The sequence below is a fragment of the Drosophila eugracilis genome, unplaced genomic scaffold (assembly GCF_018153835.1).
Source record: "Drosophila eugracilis isolate 14026-0451.02 unplaced genomic scaffold, ASM1815383v1 contig_2154, whole genome shotgun sequence".
Taxonomy (NCBI): domain Eukaryota; kingdom Metazoa; phylum Arthropoda; class Insecta; order Diptera; family Drosophilidae; genus Drosophila; species Drosophila eugracilis.
This window is the reverse complement of record NW_024573038.1, coordinates 5732181-5750107: the sequence shown is the minus strand read 5'-3', so window position 1 is coordinate 5750107 and position 17927 is coordinate 5732181. Positions and strand designations below refer to the sequence as shown.

The 17927-nt window shown below is 37.9% G+C and overlaps 2 protein-coding genes across 12 annotated transcripts in view; one reads left to right on the top strand and one right to left on the bottom strand.

Annotated features, from left to right (window-relative positions):
- LOC108114114 (protein furry) overlaps positions 1 to 17927 on the top strand; it is a 53030-nt gene that overhangs the window by 18162 nt on the left and 16941 nt on the right. For all 11 annotated transcript variants that reach the window (XM_017224878.1, XM_017224881.1, XM_017224887.1 and 8 more), the window contains 4 exons: positions 17188 to 17307; positions 17385 to 17518; positions 17595 to 17693; positions 17766 to 17900. In XM_017224878.1, the coding sequence (XP_017080367.1) occupies positions 17188 to 17307; positions 17385 to 17518; positions 17595 to 17693; positions 17766 to 17900 (488 nt within the window). The remainder of the gene's footprint in view (positions 1 to 17187; positions 17308 to 17384; positions 17519 to 17594; positions 17694 to 17765; positions 17901 to 17927) is intronic.
- On the bottom strand, positions 656 to 16657 carry LOC108114116. Its single transcript, XM_017224888.1, has 7 exons — positions 15169 to 16657; positions 9902 to 10044; positions 9108 to 9361; positions 8546 to 8667; positions 6612 to 6730; positions 6421 to 6491; positions 656 to 1389 (listed from the first exon to the last, which is right to left on the bottom strand). The coding sequence occupies exons 1-7, from the start codon at positions 15832 to 15834 to the stop codon at positions 1292 to 1294; spliced, it is 1473 nt and encodes a 490-aa protein (XP_017080377.1). The 5' UTR covers positions 15835 to 16657; the 3' UTR covers positions 656 to 1291.

Here is a 17927-nt window from a genome sequence, read left to right as displayed (position 1 = left end):
ATATGTATGTAAGTACCATCCTGTTATGGTTGTACTTTGGGTGTGGCTATAGAGTTTTTATTGGATTACATAAGAAGCTTTAACAAGCTTTGTATGCCCGAATATCTCGCATATTCGATGTTTTTCGATTGTTGTGTTTGTTTGCTTATATTTAATGTTGGAAAATTGGAAATCTGCCTGTCTGTGTTTTCCTTTTTAATACTATATAGATACTCTTGGCTAATCTTCGAAGGTATTTTTATGCAAAATGAAATCTGTAATATTGTTGCGTACTTCCGAGAAGGTCTTTGGCAGGCGGCTACTCTACTATCTTCGTAATTAGCTCAATTTCAATGCTTGCACTTGAACTTTTTCGTTTACCTTTTGCAATTTCAAGCTTAAAAGAACTTCATGCTGTTTACCCAAAAATGTTGACCTTTTTTCGGCCCTCAGCACTAAGCCGATGAAGCTTGGGTGGCCTTTTGTCCAGGATGCTGCAATATAAGCTTAGCGTTCTGTAAAGTTAAAAAGATAATAATAAATCCATGACATTGGGTCATCAGCAATGAATGAGATTTGCTGAGCTCTGGATGTATCCTTTATTGCGTACATTCACTTGGTTTAACATCCCAAATTGTGGTATTTAATAAGCTGTATTCCGCAATTTAAAGTTGATTTAACCAAATTACCTTATCAGGTTAAGTCAATTGGAAAATGTTTTAAATACTTGTTGTTGTGGGTCGCAATTGGGAATCCAATCAAAACTCACTCTGGGCGGCTTTTCATTTAACGAAATTAACATTTATTACATGAATACATTTTCGTGTCGGTTGGTTAGACTGTAATAAGTTTTTTATTAATTTAATCTATTGGGTTTTACGTTTGACGTTTTCAAATTCTGTGGTTCGATTTTCAATTAGGTTAGCGTGCGGATTTTAATTGGTTTGAGGTTTATTTAACAGCTGTTTGAATATGCGTACAACTTTCGGAAGCAAATCAAAATCGAATTAATACATTACTATATGGTTAGTTAAACACCTAAATAAATATTTTTCTGTGTATACAATACATTCCTTCTTTTGATTTCAGTTTTTTTTTTCGAATTTCATTTTGCTCGGCCTTCGCAAGCAAATGAATTCCGCTTTTATTTCTCAATTCTGTGAACTAATGTTTACTTTTTTTGTCCTTTGTCCTCTTATATTATGTTTGCTGAAATCTAATTAAAAACGAAATTCCTGCTTATCCCGCGGCGTATTTCGCGAATTCACATCTTTCAATGGCCTTTGGGGCCGCTAAGTTCTTTTTTTCCTGTTCACTTGAGTGGATGCAACTCATGCATTTCGTTCCAGCAATGTTGCGTCATCATCCGGCGTCGCGTGGATGTGCCAGTATTACGACAATATTCCGAAACTAAAAAGAAAAACCAAACAAAGTTAGGTTAACGTGTGAAAATGTATGGAAAATTCTGCGGAAAATTAGGTTTGCAAACATGTGCATGTTAATATAATCTAGCTTTGAGGCCTTTGAATTGCCATGGCGAATAGTCATTAAGTTGACTCTTAGATATATGTAATGCGAAAGGTAACTAATGAAACATAATCACAAACTTCAAGGCTTCTCTAAGTTCCGTGTTAAGAAAGAATATTTATAATTATGGTTAATTGGCTTTTTGCCAATTTTATCCTTCAAGATTTTTCATTAAACTTGACTCTATAAATACATCTGTTGTTATTCCTAGACATTCTATTTTAATAAAAGGAATTACAAAATCCTAATGGGATAAAGTGCCTGAAAACAACAAATCTGAAGTCAAAAATAAATAGCCATCACTTTACTAGACCAATGCTTTTTTTGGCAATCATGCTGACAAAATAGCCCATTTATTGTTTTAATTCTTATTTGTTTATGCTTATTAAACTCATTTCGAAGCACTCTGGATGTTCTTTTATTTACCTGGAAATGTCAAAGCTGCGATTTACTTTGTCACTCGTAGTCAGTAGTCAGTATGAAAATCCCAGCAGGGCGCAAAAAAGTATACTATAAATTCGGTACTTTGGGGTTTTCAATGGCTGTGCAACTGGCTTTTGGGCTTATTTGTGGCCCAATTTATTGGTGTACCGTTAGAAGCAAATGTAAGAACTCGAATACTGAACAAATCGGATTTAAAGCCACCCAAAAACCCAACGAGTCGTCAGCATTTATTGGGTTTTTGTTAGCTAATTTAACAGAGTACAACAGCAGGATATTCATTTTGTTTGGTTTCATATTTTTCTCTCTCTCAAAATATTGTGTTTCATGGAAATCTGAGCTAATCAATCATTCGTGTTCAAAAGCACACAAAGCCAGAACGAAAGTGCCAATAAATTGAGACCAGCGGCCTTTTCCAATAAACACAATGTTTGCCTGTCGTGTTTGCATTTGTACTCTTATGATCTTTGTACTGGGTAATTATGGTTATTCTTCAAACTCAATTTTCGGAACTCATTCAGATTCACCTCAAAAATTTAACTTTTATTCATCAGCCTGACTTTCGACACACTTTGTTTCGTTTTAATTATTTTAAATGTCTCTCCGGCAAGTCAACAAAAGAAGATGTATAAATAGCATTTCGCCACTTCAGTTGTTCGAGTAAGATTCCACCCACCGCTCCTTGGCTTTTCCAGCAAAATTTTTGTTGATTGCCATGTGTGGATATTTGTGGCCTGGCAAGATTAATGATGACGTTCTTCGACTGTCCTTGAGGCGTGCTTGATGCTTCCTCCGCTTTTGTGTGGAGCTTTTTTTTATTTGTATTTTCTTGCTTTTACAGTAAGTTATTAAATAAATTATACAGTCAAGCACAAAGGAACAGACTTCTCGCGTCATCCCCAAGTCTTCCTTAGCGCCATTTTCCAACGGAAGCCATCGAAATCTAAAGTGAATTATTGTGTTGAATCTCTGTCAATGAATAGCATAGCTATCTGAATGGCTTGCCTAAATTTGTAAGTTTGCTTATATTTTAAGGCCTTCGCATCTATAAAGCTGCAGCTATTGCCCAGCCACTTGATATTCCTAGCACAATCATTTCCTGGCCAAACTCATGATTCATTTGAGAGATAAATCGTTATAAGTGAGTCCATTAAACACGATGCTTACTACAGTGAAAGGTCAAGTTTAGATAATAGTCGTTAGTTTTTCTAGCAAAATATATTTGGATAATTGTACTTCAAACAGCGGTTTCCTCTTTAAGAATGTAGAGCGTTATGCATCATAGAAATTAAATTGTCTACCCGCTAACCAATCCTCAAATCTGAATCCAAACTGGGCAATAGCAGAAACCTTTCTTGAATAGGAAATGTTAGCGAATGACACTGTGTTCTCCAGAGAGAAGCACTGATTGACTCGCCAAGGAAGTGGCCGCAGGGTACAGAGCCTGGCTCCAACCAAGAGGCATCCTGAGGGCTGCGTGACTGGATGGGTGGTTGGTTGGTAATTTATGGCCAATAAGCAACACCGTAATGAGGCAGCGGGCGAATCCCGAGGGGCGCGTCAATTGCCAGTGCATTCAGCACACGTACCACGTTGCGTATGAGTAATGCCGCGTGAAAAAAGGAAAATGTATTTTCCAAAACTAAAACCTTCGCACTTTCCGCAGGCCGTGATTAGGCGCGGATTGGTGGGAAATCCAAAGTGCGAACGTAACGCTTTTCTCATTAACATCCCTTGTTTGACTTTCGGATTATCCTGGCTGGTTTTCCAATCCATCGAGAAAGTATTATGAAAATTGAAGTTGTGGAATTTTTTCGTATTCTTTGGTTGGTTAGTGAATGAAGAGAGAGATTGATAATTGAAACAGTGAAAGATGGTACTCGACCTTCTTAGTAAGGTAAGTAAGGAGCTAGCTGGAGGCTATTGTCTCTGAGAAAAAAGCCAGGAAGTGCAAACAACAAATAGTAATAATTTTTGTAAATCTCTTCCATTGCGACTGTGTTGAGTGTAATTTCAATTGCTGGAAATGTTAAAGTCCTTCCTCTCGTGTTTTCCCTTACCAGGCACGCAAACAAAACAAGGACACCTCGGGTATTTGCATGGTGTCAATATTTGCATGGAGCAAACTCCTTCATCCCGTTTGATCCTTTTTGGCTGGCAGCTTCTACCAAGGAATCCTTGACGTCAGCTAAAGCTTTCGCGTTGTTCCTTTTACATTTCCCTCCAATTTTTATTTTAATTTACATTTGAATTTTTTTTTTTTTATTTTTTGCTCTGACATGTTGATGGGATTTTCGTGGCGTAGTTCTTCAAGCGGGCTTAAACTTTTTTCAGTTACTCTATTTCCCGCTTTTAACGAATTGGCAAACACTTTTAATGAACAAGTGGAAAACCATACTGTAAAATAAATATGCTCCTTGACATTTTTATGGCTTCCAATATGCCACCAGAGAGCCGAAGAAAAATAGCTGTTCAAAAATGCTCTTGGCTTTAGTAAGAAATTAAAAATTTATGCGCCCCAAAGGTATGCCGGAAAATCGTAAAACTAAATTTTACGGCAGGTGAATGATGGTTGACCGAGAGGAGGGAGATCCTTGCTGTCTGCTCTTGGACCCAGTGGAAAACCCAACTGAAGTCATAAAAGAATGAATTTGAATTTATATTGAATCCATATCAAGCCGAACTACATTCTTGGCAAAGTTAGCATCATTCAAAATTAATAGCTATTGTAAACTAATATTCATGAATAATATGCAAAGTTGATTTGATTAAATCGAAGGTGAATTTTGAGTAAACAGATTTGTCCTAGTCTAACTTAATTTGTACATAAACATATTAAATAGTAGCCTTAAGCTTGTTAACCAGAAAACATCTGCTGGGTGATGGTTTCGTTGAATGGACGAAGAACTTCGAAGAAAACCCTGAAGCGTAATGGGAAATCATTTAACACTCGATTAGCATTTGCCCCAGTTTACTCTCGTGTCCTTGGCTGCAAAATTGCATACTCCGATTGCCTTTGCCTCCTATTCAAAACCAAAGTGAGCAACTAAAGTACGATTTGCATTCATAACATCGAGTTGACCAAGGACTGGCCTGCAATGGCTTTGTTATTTAATTAGCATTCTTTTATTTGAAATCAGTAAAGGGAAAAGGGTTTTAGTCAACTATTTCGTTACTTGGCTACCTGAAATTCATATATAAATTAAAATCATAGCTGAAATCATTTTTAAAAGTACATTTTTTTCCCTGTGCATCTAATAAACCTTTTCCATTCCCGATTAGCGCTTACATCCGGCTTCACTTGGCCCACCCGCTGGTTTTCCCTCCGGTGACATTGCTCACCGCTTTTCATTAACAGAAAACGCGGCGTTAGATGCTGATTTGTTTGTCTCCACTGTCAGAGCGTTTATAGGAAAAGTTTTTCCCTCTTCTCTTGACCAACAGCAAAAGAAACAAAACAACAATTAGTGTTCCGGCTTCTGGCAGAGGGAAAATTGCAGTGCCTGGGCAGGGATTTAATTCCCAAGTAGAAAGTTGAGTGGTCGCTTTAATCCTTACAAATCTCTGCTACAGACATCTGTTTCTGTCGGTTTGTGTTGAGTTTATCTAGGTTTTTGTTCAGCCTGAAGAGTCAGCCGGAAAATTCAAGTGTAAAAAAATGTTTATTCTGCATTTGCATAACGGAGTCTCAAAGCTTCTCTAATCAGCAAGGTGTCCATTCTAATCGAGCCATCATCTCTTCAAACAAACTGAGCTCTCTTTTGGAGAATTATTACAAAATTTATGGTGAATTAGCATAGAAATTTTGTGAAGTGTAAATGTCAAGTGCAGCAATATAAACCGCAGCTGGGTTGGCATTTTGTACACGATTTAACCAGCTTTAACTATGCGCTAAAGTTTATTTAAGACCAGTCCAGTCTTGCCTTTTGTGTTAGTTGAAGTTGCAGAGTTTTTTCTGTAATCTTCTGGCAGAAAATTTGTTCTTTATCTGAAGGAAAAAGTTTCCTTTCCCCTTATTTTTATTGAAAATTTAAAACCAACTCATGCTTGGCCAATTTGATGAAACTAAATCGAAATTTAATGGTTTTGTTTATTTGATCTCATTTGAAATTTTAATCTCAACTAAGTCTTAAATAATTGGCCACTAAACTCTTTTGTCTCGATTTATTTAAAGTGTTTAAATAGAGTTTTACGTTTCTTATAAAGGATTAAGTTGAATAGCAGATTAGATTCTGCTTTCTCTGAAAATATTTAAAAATATTTTTAGAGATTAAATAATTTTGAAACTCATCCTATTCACAAAGTTTATGATTATTAAATATGTCAAGCAGCTTTTCCAAGACAACAAATTACATTTTCAAGCTTTTTGAGCACATAAAATCGCATTTGTCATATGAAAATTTCTTATTTCTTATTCGGCTTTTGAATGCATGATGTGCCTTTATTATTGGAGAAAAAACCCCTCAAACTCACCCGTGACTTGGGTGTTTCCCGCCTCTCGTTGAGCGGATGAAACCCTCCGGAAAATGCTCAATACGGCCTTGCTGTGAATTCGAGAGAAAAGAAATCAGATTTTAATGGTTGAAGTAATGTATTTAAATGTTGATAAAAGTCAGTCATATATAAACATGCGTTATTGGGCTAATTTGCGGAAGATTACTTACCGGAAATTCTGTCCGCTGACGCAGTAAAGCACAAAATTGATGCCAAAATTTGTGATGAAGAAAGCGTGAAAAATATATTGCAAGGCAATTGTTGAGTTCTCGTTTCTGGCCGACTCCGTCTGCAAATGAGCAAATAACAATAATAAAAAAATACGGAAATAACATTAAAACGAATTTTGTCTACCAATTAGGAAATTCTTCGTTGCTGTGGAAACTCTTAATACTAACAGCTTGCCCTTAGACCTTTGAGATCCTTAATAGGGATATCGATACTATTGTTGCAATATCTTACATAACTCGTTAATGGCAAAATCAACTTTTAGGGTTAAATACATGTGTAACGTGGCACGTGTCGTTTTGGTTGTTGACCTGTTGATTTTGAAAGAAGGCGAAAAAAAGGAATAATAATTCAGCCTTCTTTTTCCACTCAATTAATTTTGTGTCGCAATCAATTTTTGATTTCACCGCATTTCTAAGTTGACATGTGAATTTGGGTGTAAAACTCAATTTTTATGCCCTAACTTTATGGTTATATAAAATAAGAGTTAGTATTTGATAAAGGCATTAAAAGAAGGATGAGTTTTAAGTAAGTCAAGTAAGTGAAAAGAACAAAAATGTTTCTATACGAATTATTAAATATCAAAAATATTTCTTTTCATATTTTGTTTCCGAAACTCTTTAGTCGGTGTTTTCTTTGGCTTCTATAAAATCTATGAAATTATATGCCAGCCTCTGACGATTCGTTTTGCATACGAAAAATAAACGTCAAATCCCCTGTAATTTATAATGCCAGGACTTTGTCGAAAGCTTTGAAATTATAGAAAACCAAATTGCAAAATCAAAAACGAAATAGTAATCTACAGTCGACAGCCGCATTATTGAAAGCAAACTGAAAAGTGCTTGTGGATAAATGTAAAATTTAATTAACATATTTGCATTCCGAAAGGGCTTAAGTTGTTCATCCTGAAAGTTCATGTCATTTTCAGATTACAACTTAATTAACTGTCATTAAATTTAATTTGCAATCAGTAAAATCATTATCCCTCGAAGGAATGTTATTTTGCGATAATCATGAGTATGATATACGTTGCATTCAGCACCTGCACCTGGTGTATTTATTGTAACACGAAACTGATTTTATTTTTACGACTTGCCTCCAAAGTGCACAAACTAATTAAAGCCTAATTAACACCTATGTGCGTCTTTCACCATGGAAACCCCAGTCTGTGTTCACATTGGCGAGCACATTAAAATGTTTTGCCTTTTGATGTTTGTAATTCTTGGGTTTAACACGAAAGTTCAGCTAAGTGGGTGAAAATGCAAGGGATTTAAATTGGAAACAGAAAGTGGGCCACAAAAGCAAAAACATATGGTTTAGTTTATGTTGTCATGACAACTTTATGGGCCTTGTTTTGGCCAGTTCGGATATGATATGGCCAGGGTCAGATATTGAGCTGAACTTTACCGCCCTCTCTCGTATTTGTGGGCAGATAATTAGTAGCTAGCAGCTGACGACCAAGTTATAGGAGTACTTATTCTCTATTGTTTTGGCAGAGGCATTAGGAAAACCTGCACTGACAAAAGGGCACTATAAAAATCTATTGGTTTGAATATAAAAATAATTGAAGGCGTTGAAGTTTCTCTTTCTGACATAAATAAGTAAAAATAATCATTCCTATTTATTTTAAATCTCTTTAACTTAACCTCATATTTTTTCGGTGTACATATCCTCATGTTTACTCTTACTCCAACGCACTAAATTTAGAAGCTGGCCAACGGCTGCTGATATAATTAGTTGCTTCAAGCCAAAGTAGAATCCCATCATTGTCGTGGCATAACAATGTGTACTGTCTTTGTGCCACGGCTCATAATAGAAGAGGCTTCAACTTGACTGATTGGCTGAGAAGAGCGGTCATTATGCTTGCATCACTTACCTCCCAATAAGCCTCGATGCGTAGCAGGCAGCTGGGCAAATTCAAGCAGACAAAAACCGTTGAGACAATTAGCAGCATTTTGGTAACCTTGATCTGCGATGAGTTTTGTACCTTACGACGAGCTAAAAGGGGAAAAAAAAAGATAATACAACAACCAGCAAAGCAGTTAAACAGGAACACACTTTCCACCTTCCCGCAGACTTCTTAATTAGTTGGAAATTATACGTAATAGTTGGGAAATTGTTTGAAAATTTGTCAATGTCGCAAACTTGGCAAAAGCCTGCAGATGTCAGAAAGTTTTTCATACATTTTTCCCTACTGCTTTCATCATCATCTTTTGTTTTGTCATTTTTAATGTCAGACGCCGTTGCAAAATGGCTGCAAACAAATTCACAAAATCGCAAGTAAACTTAAATGGCTTAAGAAAAAGTTGTAGCCTCTTGCCAAGTTTCTAGCAAATGTCAGCAGAACGAACGAGGAGTTCCTTAGTGAGAATGTCAGGTAACCGAAGCAGTGACATTTTCCGAATGAAAAGCAATGCCAGGTGCTTAGGATCTCTCACCTGGTTTCTGTGTAATCTCGCAATGGTGTTGGCAATTGTTTATTTGATGCTGCTGCTGTTGCTGCTGCTGCGGTTGTGACTGTTGTTGTTCCTGCTCATCCGGCTGCCTGATGGCTACATTATGCTGTCCGCTTGGATGCGTTCCCGTTGACTTCTGCCGTTTCAGGGATGTCGAAATGCGATACGAGGTCACTGCAGACGTTCCTCCGGATGAGTTAGACGAGTTCGATGGCATGCTGTTCGTTTGGGGTTTCCTGGTTAACGAAAGGGAACATCAAAGTAGAAAAGATGAAGTAACATACTTGATATGCGGCTTCTACTAAGTCTACTGCTAGTGCATGAAAAACATGGCAGACATTCAAATACTAAGTTCTTTCATGAACCCTTTGAATATCTTCAAGTAAATGTCTCAGAAAACCAGATGCAAATTAGTTAGTAGACAGCCAAAACTACCTTAAAAGTAAACTTAACTTTCCTTATAGGTTTCTTCCATTATACAAATTGGATCTGCTTATTAAAATTTACGATTGAAATTAAAATGAATTTATAGATTGAAAAGAAACCCATTTGATGCGTCTGAAAGCGACTTCACGGCTACTTAAATTTACAAAGGATTCTCATTAAAATCCATACTTTACTGTCAAGTGTAATAATTGTAATGTAATCCGAAAACCACTGAGACCAAAAATGAAATGAAGATTTTCCCATGGACGTGTCATTTGGATTGCCGTAGTGGGTTTTCATGTCAAAGGTGAATGAGTCGGATAGCGATTAACCTGTGGTCTGGTACTCACATTTTGTGCATGGTCAGCGTGCGGCGAACGGTGGCAAATTTCCAAACCGTGCAACCTGTACAAGTATTTAGGACGGCGATGGTGGTGAAGGGCACCGCGTAGACGACAATCGAGTCCCAGTAGTTGAAGAGGGCCAGTTGTTCCTGCGAATAAGAGGGACGTGTTGTGTGTGTTTGGTTGTTTTATATTTTATTATCATTGCGCTCGTTGCAATTCAATTGATTTTTGTGGCTAAGCCAACGTGGCGTATACGCAAACAGTGTTATCAATTGAGTATACGCCCGGTAAACGTAATTTGACCTTGCAAAACCAACTAGCTTTAATCTTGTTTGGACAAAATTCAATTTGGTTGGGTTTTTGTCTAATACCGTTGCCAAAAACTCTTTGCCGAAAGTAATTAGATTCTAAACAAAATGGAGGAAAAAGTATTTTTAATCCATTTGCATGTCACGCAGAGCGCCTGGGAATTTAGTTGTCGACTACTCGTGTATGTTTCAAATTGAAATAAACTTCATTTTTCTAAAAAAAAATAAACTTAAAACCTCATTTCCCCTGATAATGCTTTCTATGGTTTAGCCAGACGAGCGGTAGAATCCTGTTTTAATTTGCATAATTCGCATGAAAAGGAAATTTAATGAAATTATTTCAAGCTGAACCGATAAGTTTACGCTCTCAACAACAACAGCTGACCTTCTCGGCTGTTATCCTTAATCTCGGCATACTTCTTGGCATTTTCTGCTCGGCCAAACTCTTTTCCCTCCCTAGGGGGGACTCTTTGAAGGGGTAAACTATTTTCACATCGTCTTGTGCATTTATTTTTCACTTTCCCCTTGGGCTAAGAGCTTTCAAGCATACAAATTCCTGGTTGCCTGCATATTTTCATGTCCGAAATGTTCAATCTGAAATGTTCCAGGACGCTCGAATTAATCTCACCAAACAGATGTGGGTGGCCGTTTGGCCTGGCTAATTTTTGGCCAAAAACAATCCCATTTGTTTCAATCACAATTAACCAAAAATAAGAGCATTATCATCCATTAAGAGCCATCCAACTGTATGCCCGTATTTCTCTAGTCAAACCATCTGGCCGTGTTAGAATTTAAGTTCAAATAATTTAAAGGACGAGTGTAATTCTGTAATTCCCCCTCTAGATATGCAATCATCATCAGTGGGTTTTGTCGTAATTTCTATCGGCTGCTTTCAATTTACATAATTTGAAGTGTCGGCTTTCATCAAAATGTGTATTACACAACCATTGAAATTATGTTAATCACCTACTGGCAAAATCAAAATTGTTCGTCAAGTAATTCAGTGCTCCAGACTGACTGACTATACAGATTCTGTGCCCAAAAATATTTCCGAAAATATATTTAAATAATTCGCCATCGGCGCACACTTTTCGCCCACATTGAATTAAGTGTTTTGATTACATTTTTGTTTATCAAATTTTTACCGCTCTTCCCCCTAGCCTAAGGGTTTTAGTGTTTTCCAAAATATAATTGTTATATAAATTGTATTATTATTACATATTTTATGCCAGCCTAAGACGTAAGCCGAATGTCTAATCTATTGATTGGACATTCTATTTGTCGACTGGCCACTTGAGTTTGGGCCTTCTGGCCAGTAAACACCTTGGGAGGCGCCCTGGAAAATCCCCCCAAATGGTCGTCATAACCGTAAAAGCTGACCTGCTTGACCAAACCATTCAATTTATTTGCTTTTTGCTATTTACTTTCTATGTCCCACCCAATTTTTTCATAGGTTTTTGGCGCCTGTGTGTGTGTCAAGTGGATCAAAGTGTAATAGCTCGTAAATTTTCAATCAACAGACGATGATGATGTCTGCCCTTTGATGCTTTTAATACACGAAATTGCCATGAAAGTATAATTAATTCTTCCGGAAATGTAATTCCTGTTCGTTGTTATCCTTTAAAAGGCACTAAAGAGTTTTCAGCTATTTTCGTATTATATGTATTAAATTAGGTTACGAGTAAGAAGGCTTTGACTAGTTTTACATTGATTTTTGGAAAATCATAAATGTTTCTTTATAGTCAAGGCAAAACTTATGCAACATAAAGGATTTTCCCCATGAAAAGATATAAACTTTGTACAAATCCAATTTAAATTCGAACCGAGAATAATGTTAGATTCTTAAAGTTTTGCAACTGCCAAGGGAAAATGCAAAGCCTCTGGCTAAATCTATTTCCATGCATATGCTATTTGTACTTTACTATTCCTTGGACACTTCCTGTTGCCACATACTGTTGCGAGTAGATTTTCATGAGCTTAGTCGATTTCAATTTGTCTTCACATCTGCTGCCTAGTTACATCAAAGGGAGTCTTCTTTATTGATGACTCCCGGCAATAATATCGAACTTAATTAATTATAAAGAAGATCTTAACATCTTGAATATCATTTCGTTAAAAGTCTTTGGCTGGGGTTTCATTTCCAGAGAATGCTAAATTTTAGTTAATACTTCTTCAGTAATTTGTCTATTCATTAAGAGTCTACTCTGCCAGTACTTGCGGAGCTTCGCGAGGAGCATCTGTTCTTGAGGGCGCCTGCTCCTGGCTCTCCTTCTACATGGCTATTACACAATGATTTGTTTCTTTCAATATGCCAACCGCCCAGTGCAAAATGTCTATTTACAGCTTAGAGCCGATGTCTGTTTCAAAATTTATGTGGTCTTCCCCCCTCGAAACGCGATGTCTGTTACCATTTCGCAATATTGTTCACCGCACGTTGCAGCTTCCATTCCCCCGCTAACCTCACTCTCCCCTTCTAAATCATTTGGCTTTCCGGCGCATGGCTGCCATCGGAATTCATGCATATTTTCCTGGCCGTCCGCCTTGTGCCATCTGTTGACTGGCACCGTTGTCGTGGTTCTCATCGCTCAAACGAAATTGTTGTCAAACGAAATTGTTGACAATTCACAGGTACACTTAGGAGAAAGTTGTAAAGTTTTTAAAATATCGAGAGGATATAGTTGAAGGTTTAATCAAGGATATTCCATTACAAAAGATAAATTCTTAGTTTTTTTTTAAACCTTTATAGAAGGATAAACTTTCTTTTTAAGAAACTAACTTTGTAAAGTAAAGCGTATCATCTTTCGTTTTTGAAAACCTCTTTTCATATTTTCCCTTAGTGTAAGCTCTGCTGATTGAAAGCGTTTTTCACCGTTTGAGTCTCGAAGAGCATCGTCCGCTCAACTCATCCATCATTCTACCAATCGAATCGAGAAATGCACGTAGGCGCGACACTTAACGCTTCATTGGGGCCAATTTGGCTAATAGGCTGGCTGACTGTGCCAGCTTTCCACAGCTGAGTTTCACATATTGGCTTAATTCACCTGGCATTCTGTTTGCATTGCATTGCGTCCGCCCGCACATAATGAAAAATTAGCATTGAATTTCAGGCCCAAAAAGCGTCTACCGCTGAGCAAAGGTAAACAGTTGAAAAAAGCAAGTGAAATTTGAGATTTATTGGAGGCAGGGAATTGGAATTGTCATCCTTGAGACGCACGGGACACACCCAGTCAGTCCACGTGCCTGGCGGTGGGTTCGATGATTTTTTTAGGGCCACTGTTTGTCCTGCGGTCGCAGAGTAAATATTTGCCCTGGCTTACGAGACGACAGGGTCCTTTTGTTTTTTAGTCATCACTGTTTACCCAAGGTTTGAAAAGTGTATGTCACCTTAAATTTTTGCTACGCAGTTAAGGGGCTATGGATTTCACAAATAATCAGAAAATCAATCAAGCGAAAGTAATCCTCAGGACTTATGTGTAAAAAATCCAAATTATTTAAAAAAAAAAATTATATTTTCCAATTACAATTTCCTATATACTTTCTCAACAAGAGCATTGGATTCTTCGACTTTCAAATGTTTTACATTTTCTTCCTTCTTAACTGGTTACCTTTGTTGCTATTTCTGGTTTTGTTTTGTCTTTTTTTTTGGGGCAATTTTTTGACCCATTCGTTACCCAATTTGTGGTGGCCTTTTCTCGTCTTAGCCAATAATTGCTTAATTTGCACGGTTAACCCACACAGCGGTTGGCTATCCGTCATTCGGGACCCAATTAATAGACTAATTGCTCTAGTTCTGGCCAAATTAGTGGCTGCTTCGTCTTTTGGACCGGCGCATGATCGGCATATCTTGGCGGTATTTATTGGGCTTAATTGACAGAGTGTCAGTATCAAGTCAAGCAAGAGTGACGAAGGATTCGGGAACTCAAGAGCTGTCAAGTCAAAGTTTACTTGGAAAAGCAGCTGTAAATGCCGGTGACAGATTCTTCATATCCTCGTGAGTTTCTTTTTTTCAACGCATCCCTTTTGAAAATTTCTCACCGAAACCATATGCTTTAAACATTTTTTTTTTTTTTTTTTTTTAATATTTGACAACAATGTTGCTGGCCATTTGGCAAGGCAAACATACAATGCCATTCAAATTCCAATAACAATACTAATGGCAGACAAAAATTCACAAATGCCAGCACTTCCACGTGTGGGTTACCTTTTGAAAAACCGAATCTAGGTGCGGGAACTGGTAAATACATTTTCGTTTTGTCGCCGGTTACCACTGGTAACCCAAATGAAAAACTCGAGGCACTAGAAAAATGCGTTTGATGAAGTTGGATTTTGATGTGTGAACGGGGATGAGACTGTTACGTATAGATGGAGGAACTCAAGTAGTTTGCCATTTAAGGCGAACACCTAAAACATTTTCTAAAATTCACTGAATAGTAGTGGTAATAAAGAATTTTCTCTGTTATTCATACCACCTTAGCCCACCTCTTGTTTGCGTATTTTCTGGTAAATGCCGAGAGTTTTCTCACAACTTGTTATTTCTAACTGCTGCTTTGTTGTATTTATATATTAATTTAAACACAATTTGCATAAAAGTTGCTTGGTAATTTAAAGGGAAATGTTTTAATTAAAATATTTTCAAACAGTTTAAAAACGAGGTATTTATTTGGTATGATTAGTGATTTGAATTGCTAATTTGAGATGTGGAATTATTTTAACGGCTATTATTTAATTGGTATTTCTTGTTATATTATTTATACATAGTTTGAGAGTCATTAAATATTTTGCAGATTTTTTGAATTTGTGTATCAACAAACAGATTTTCATTCATATTTCGATCATTTCATTCTAGAAAATATGTGCTTGAAAGCTCATTAAGAACAAAAAGTATTTGTTTACATTTTCCTTTGTTGCGCGATTTTAAAGTCCAATATAAATTTCGAAATGATTATTTTTGAGCATACTCACTTTGTATTCCGAGTTGAGATCGCAGATGGTTGCATTCAGTTTCGGCATAAATACCGGCTTGGCAATTAGTATATAGGGCAAACAGTGCAGACAGCCCACGAGAGTGAGGCAAAAGAGCACAATCTTGGCCCGGCGCACGGTGCACATGGTCTGGCGTTTCAGTGGATAAATGACTGCTATAAAACGCTCCACGGTGAAGGCCACCACAAACCAAACGGAGCAAAAGCTGGCCAAATAGCTGAAGAAGGTGAAGAACTGGCAGAAGTAGTTCCTATTGTAGATATCCACATTGAGAAAGTTCAGCCATTGGGCAAAGAGTCCAGCCAAGAAGCAGGTATCGCTGACGGCCAGAGCGGCCAGGTAAAAGCTTGAGGATAGCTTCCTTAACTTGGTTTTGAAGAAAACAAACACGGATAGGATATTTCCAATGCTGCCCGTGCAACAGAGTACGGGAATGTAGTATTGATGTACGAAATCCCCTATAAAGAAAGCTATCCTCAGCATCTCCTCATCCTCGTTAGCTGATTCATTCGTATCCATTTCTGTGGCATCCGTGACATTGGGTTCACCTATAGTCTGTCCAAATTCCGCTTCCGTAGTAGCTGATATGTTGCCACTAGTGCTGGCCGTATACTCCATATCCATGTTCGTACTGGCTATAGTCATTTATAATTGATTTTATTTCAAAAAACTTGCAACACACTTTAACTTTTAACTTTTGGTTTTACGCATCCATTGCTGCACTTTACTTTAACTTTTTTTGTCAAACACTATTTTAATTGATTTGGTTCAAAGGCCAGAATTAATTGCTCATCTTTGGGCAGATATTTGTCCATTTGAATGGAATGTTAAAAAGTCCCAAAACTATTTCATTCGGCACATGTCAGCCATCTAAAGTTTCGATTGGTTGGTGAATTTTTCACACGAATCCCCGTTTCCGCTTAACCAAATCTTAATTAAGAATTTTTTTTAAACTTCTTTGGAAAGTTTTTCTTTCGGCAAACTTATTGAAACTCCCGATTGCTGTTCACTTTGAGTTCATTATCGTCGAGATATATTTTTTGCCCACAATTCGTAATGATGTAAACAAAGAAGGAACGCCAGGTAAATTTAAAAACTTTTGCCACACATAAAAAGTTTTTTCCTCAAAACTTCTGAGAGTTCTTGTTTTCACAAAGCTCAATATATTTTTGCGGCATAGTTTTGTTTTTAATTTCGTTTTCTTTTTTCTTCTTTTCAAAAGCCAAAAAACTTCTGTAAGTGGAGGCAATATTTTTTCGATTAATTGCTAATTCCCGGAATAGAATTCGTTTGTTTACTGCAAGAGGTGCTAATACAATTGATTAAGAAAGAATAATTTTTGTTAACTTTCCCGCCGGTTTTCAAATGCTCTGCTGCTTAGCTTGTCGGCTGATTGAGTTTTTGATTTCTTGGCCAGTTCGTCCAACCATCAGGACAATGAGCGCGCAACTAAGCCGAGACAATGGACGTGGCAGCCTTTTAAACCACTTTCTATTGACTCTTGGAAGGCGCCAAGTGAAAGCTTTCACTCGGCCATTGCGCCGGCGCCGTTTCATTCATAAAATCAACAGGTGACAAGGTCAGGGTTGGCAGGAGCAGCAACAAGTGGTAGTTTTGCCCGTCAAGGGATTAGCCCAGCAGGATTCGCAGAAGGAGAACAACGACACTGGATTATAGACAATGGACCGCTAAACAGCCATGCTCTCGCGCGATATTGTGGCGGTCACATTGTCATTGGGCAGTAATGAAAACAATAACAAACCACCGCGCGCTTTTCCAGTTGTCGGAAAAGCTCTTTCCTATTTGGCATTGGAAAGGCCAACGCCATGGGCGAAGGTTACACTTTATTCACAGTCGCCTTTGGGCCTTGCTCGAGTTCAGTGCTAGTGAAATGTGTTCGGAGCTTGGGGCAGTGCACCCTGGTTGGGCCTTGAATATTGCGTAAAGTCGCAACGAGTAATTTTATTTAATTTTCTTTGTTTTCTTTTTTATTTCCAGAGGATGACAAGGTCGGCACCTTGGATGTCTTGCTTAGCAGTGCTTACTGCCGATCCCAGCGCTTCCTGTCCAAGCAATTGGCTCAGCTGCGACCCGAGCTTACCATGTCCATCTTTTCGGGTGAGTAACTTATTTCTTTACTCCCATATATAGTACGGATTTTATTGAAATGTATTTCCTTTTTTTTCCAATTTAAGAAATCACCCATCGCTTCCAAAGCGCCCGGGAGGATGTGCGAGCTCTGCTGCTGCAGTGCCTCCTGCCCTGGCTGCAGAACATGGAACTGGTGGCAACCAGTGTGCCGCCCGCCACCCCATTGTCCTACATTATGGTAAGCGATGCATGAAATAGCCTTCCATTTTATTTCGGAGATGGTGACGGATTAAAACCTTTGCTCGCTTCCGCAGTATTTTCCGGATTCGGGGACACGAGGTCGACGAGAGGGAACCGGTTCGACAGAGGCAACGGAAATGATTCTGAACAATCTTTTCTACATCACAGCCAAGGTATAGGGAATACACTCATCGCTGCACAGCGGAAGGATTTCCATCTTTAATCTTTAATTGTTTCCACTGCAGTTCTCGGATGCTCATCCCCGGGACATCGAAGAGTTGTGGGGCACACTCTGTCAGTTTTGGCCCAATAACCTGAAGGTTATCCTGCGCTACTTGGTTATCATGAGTGGCATGGCTCCCACTGAACTGCTGCCCTATGTAAGTGGTGGATTATTGTGGTTATCT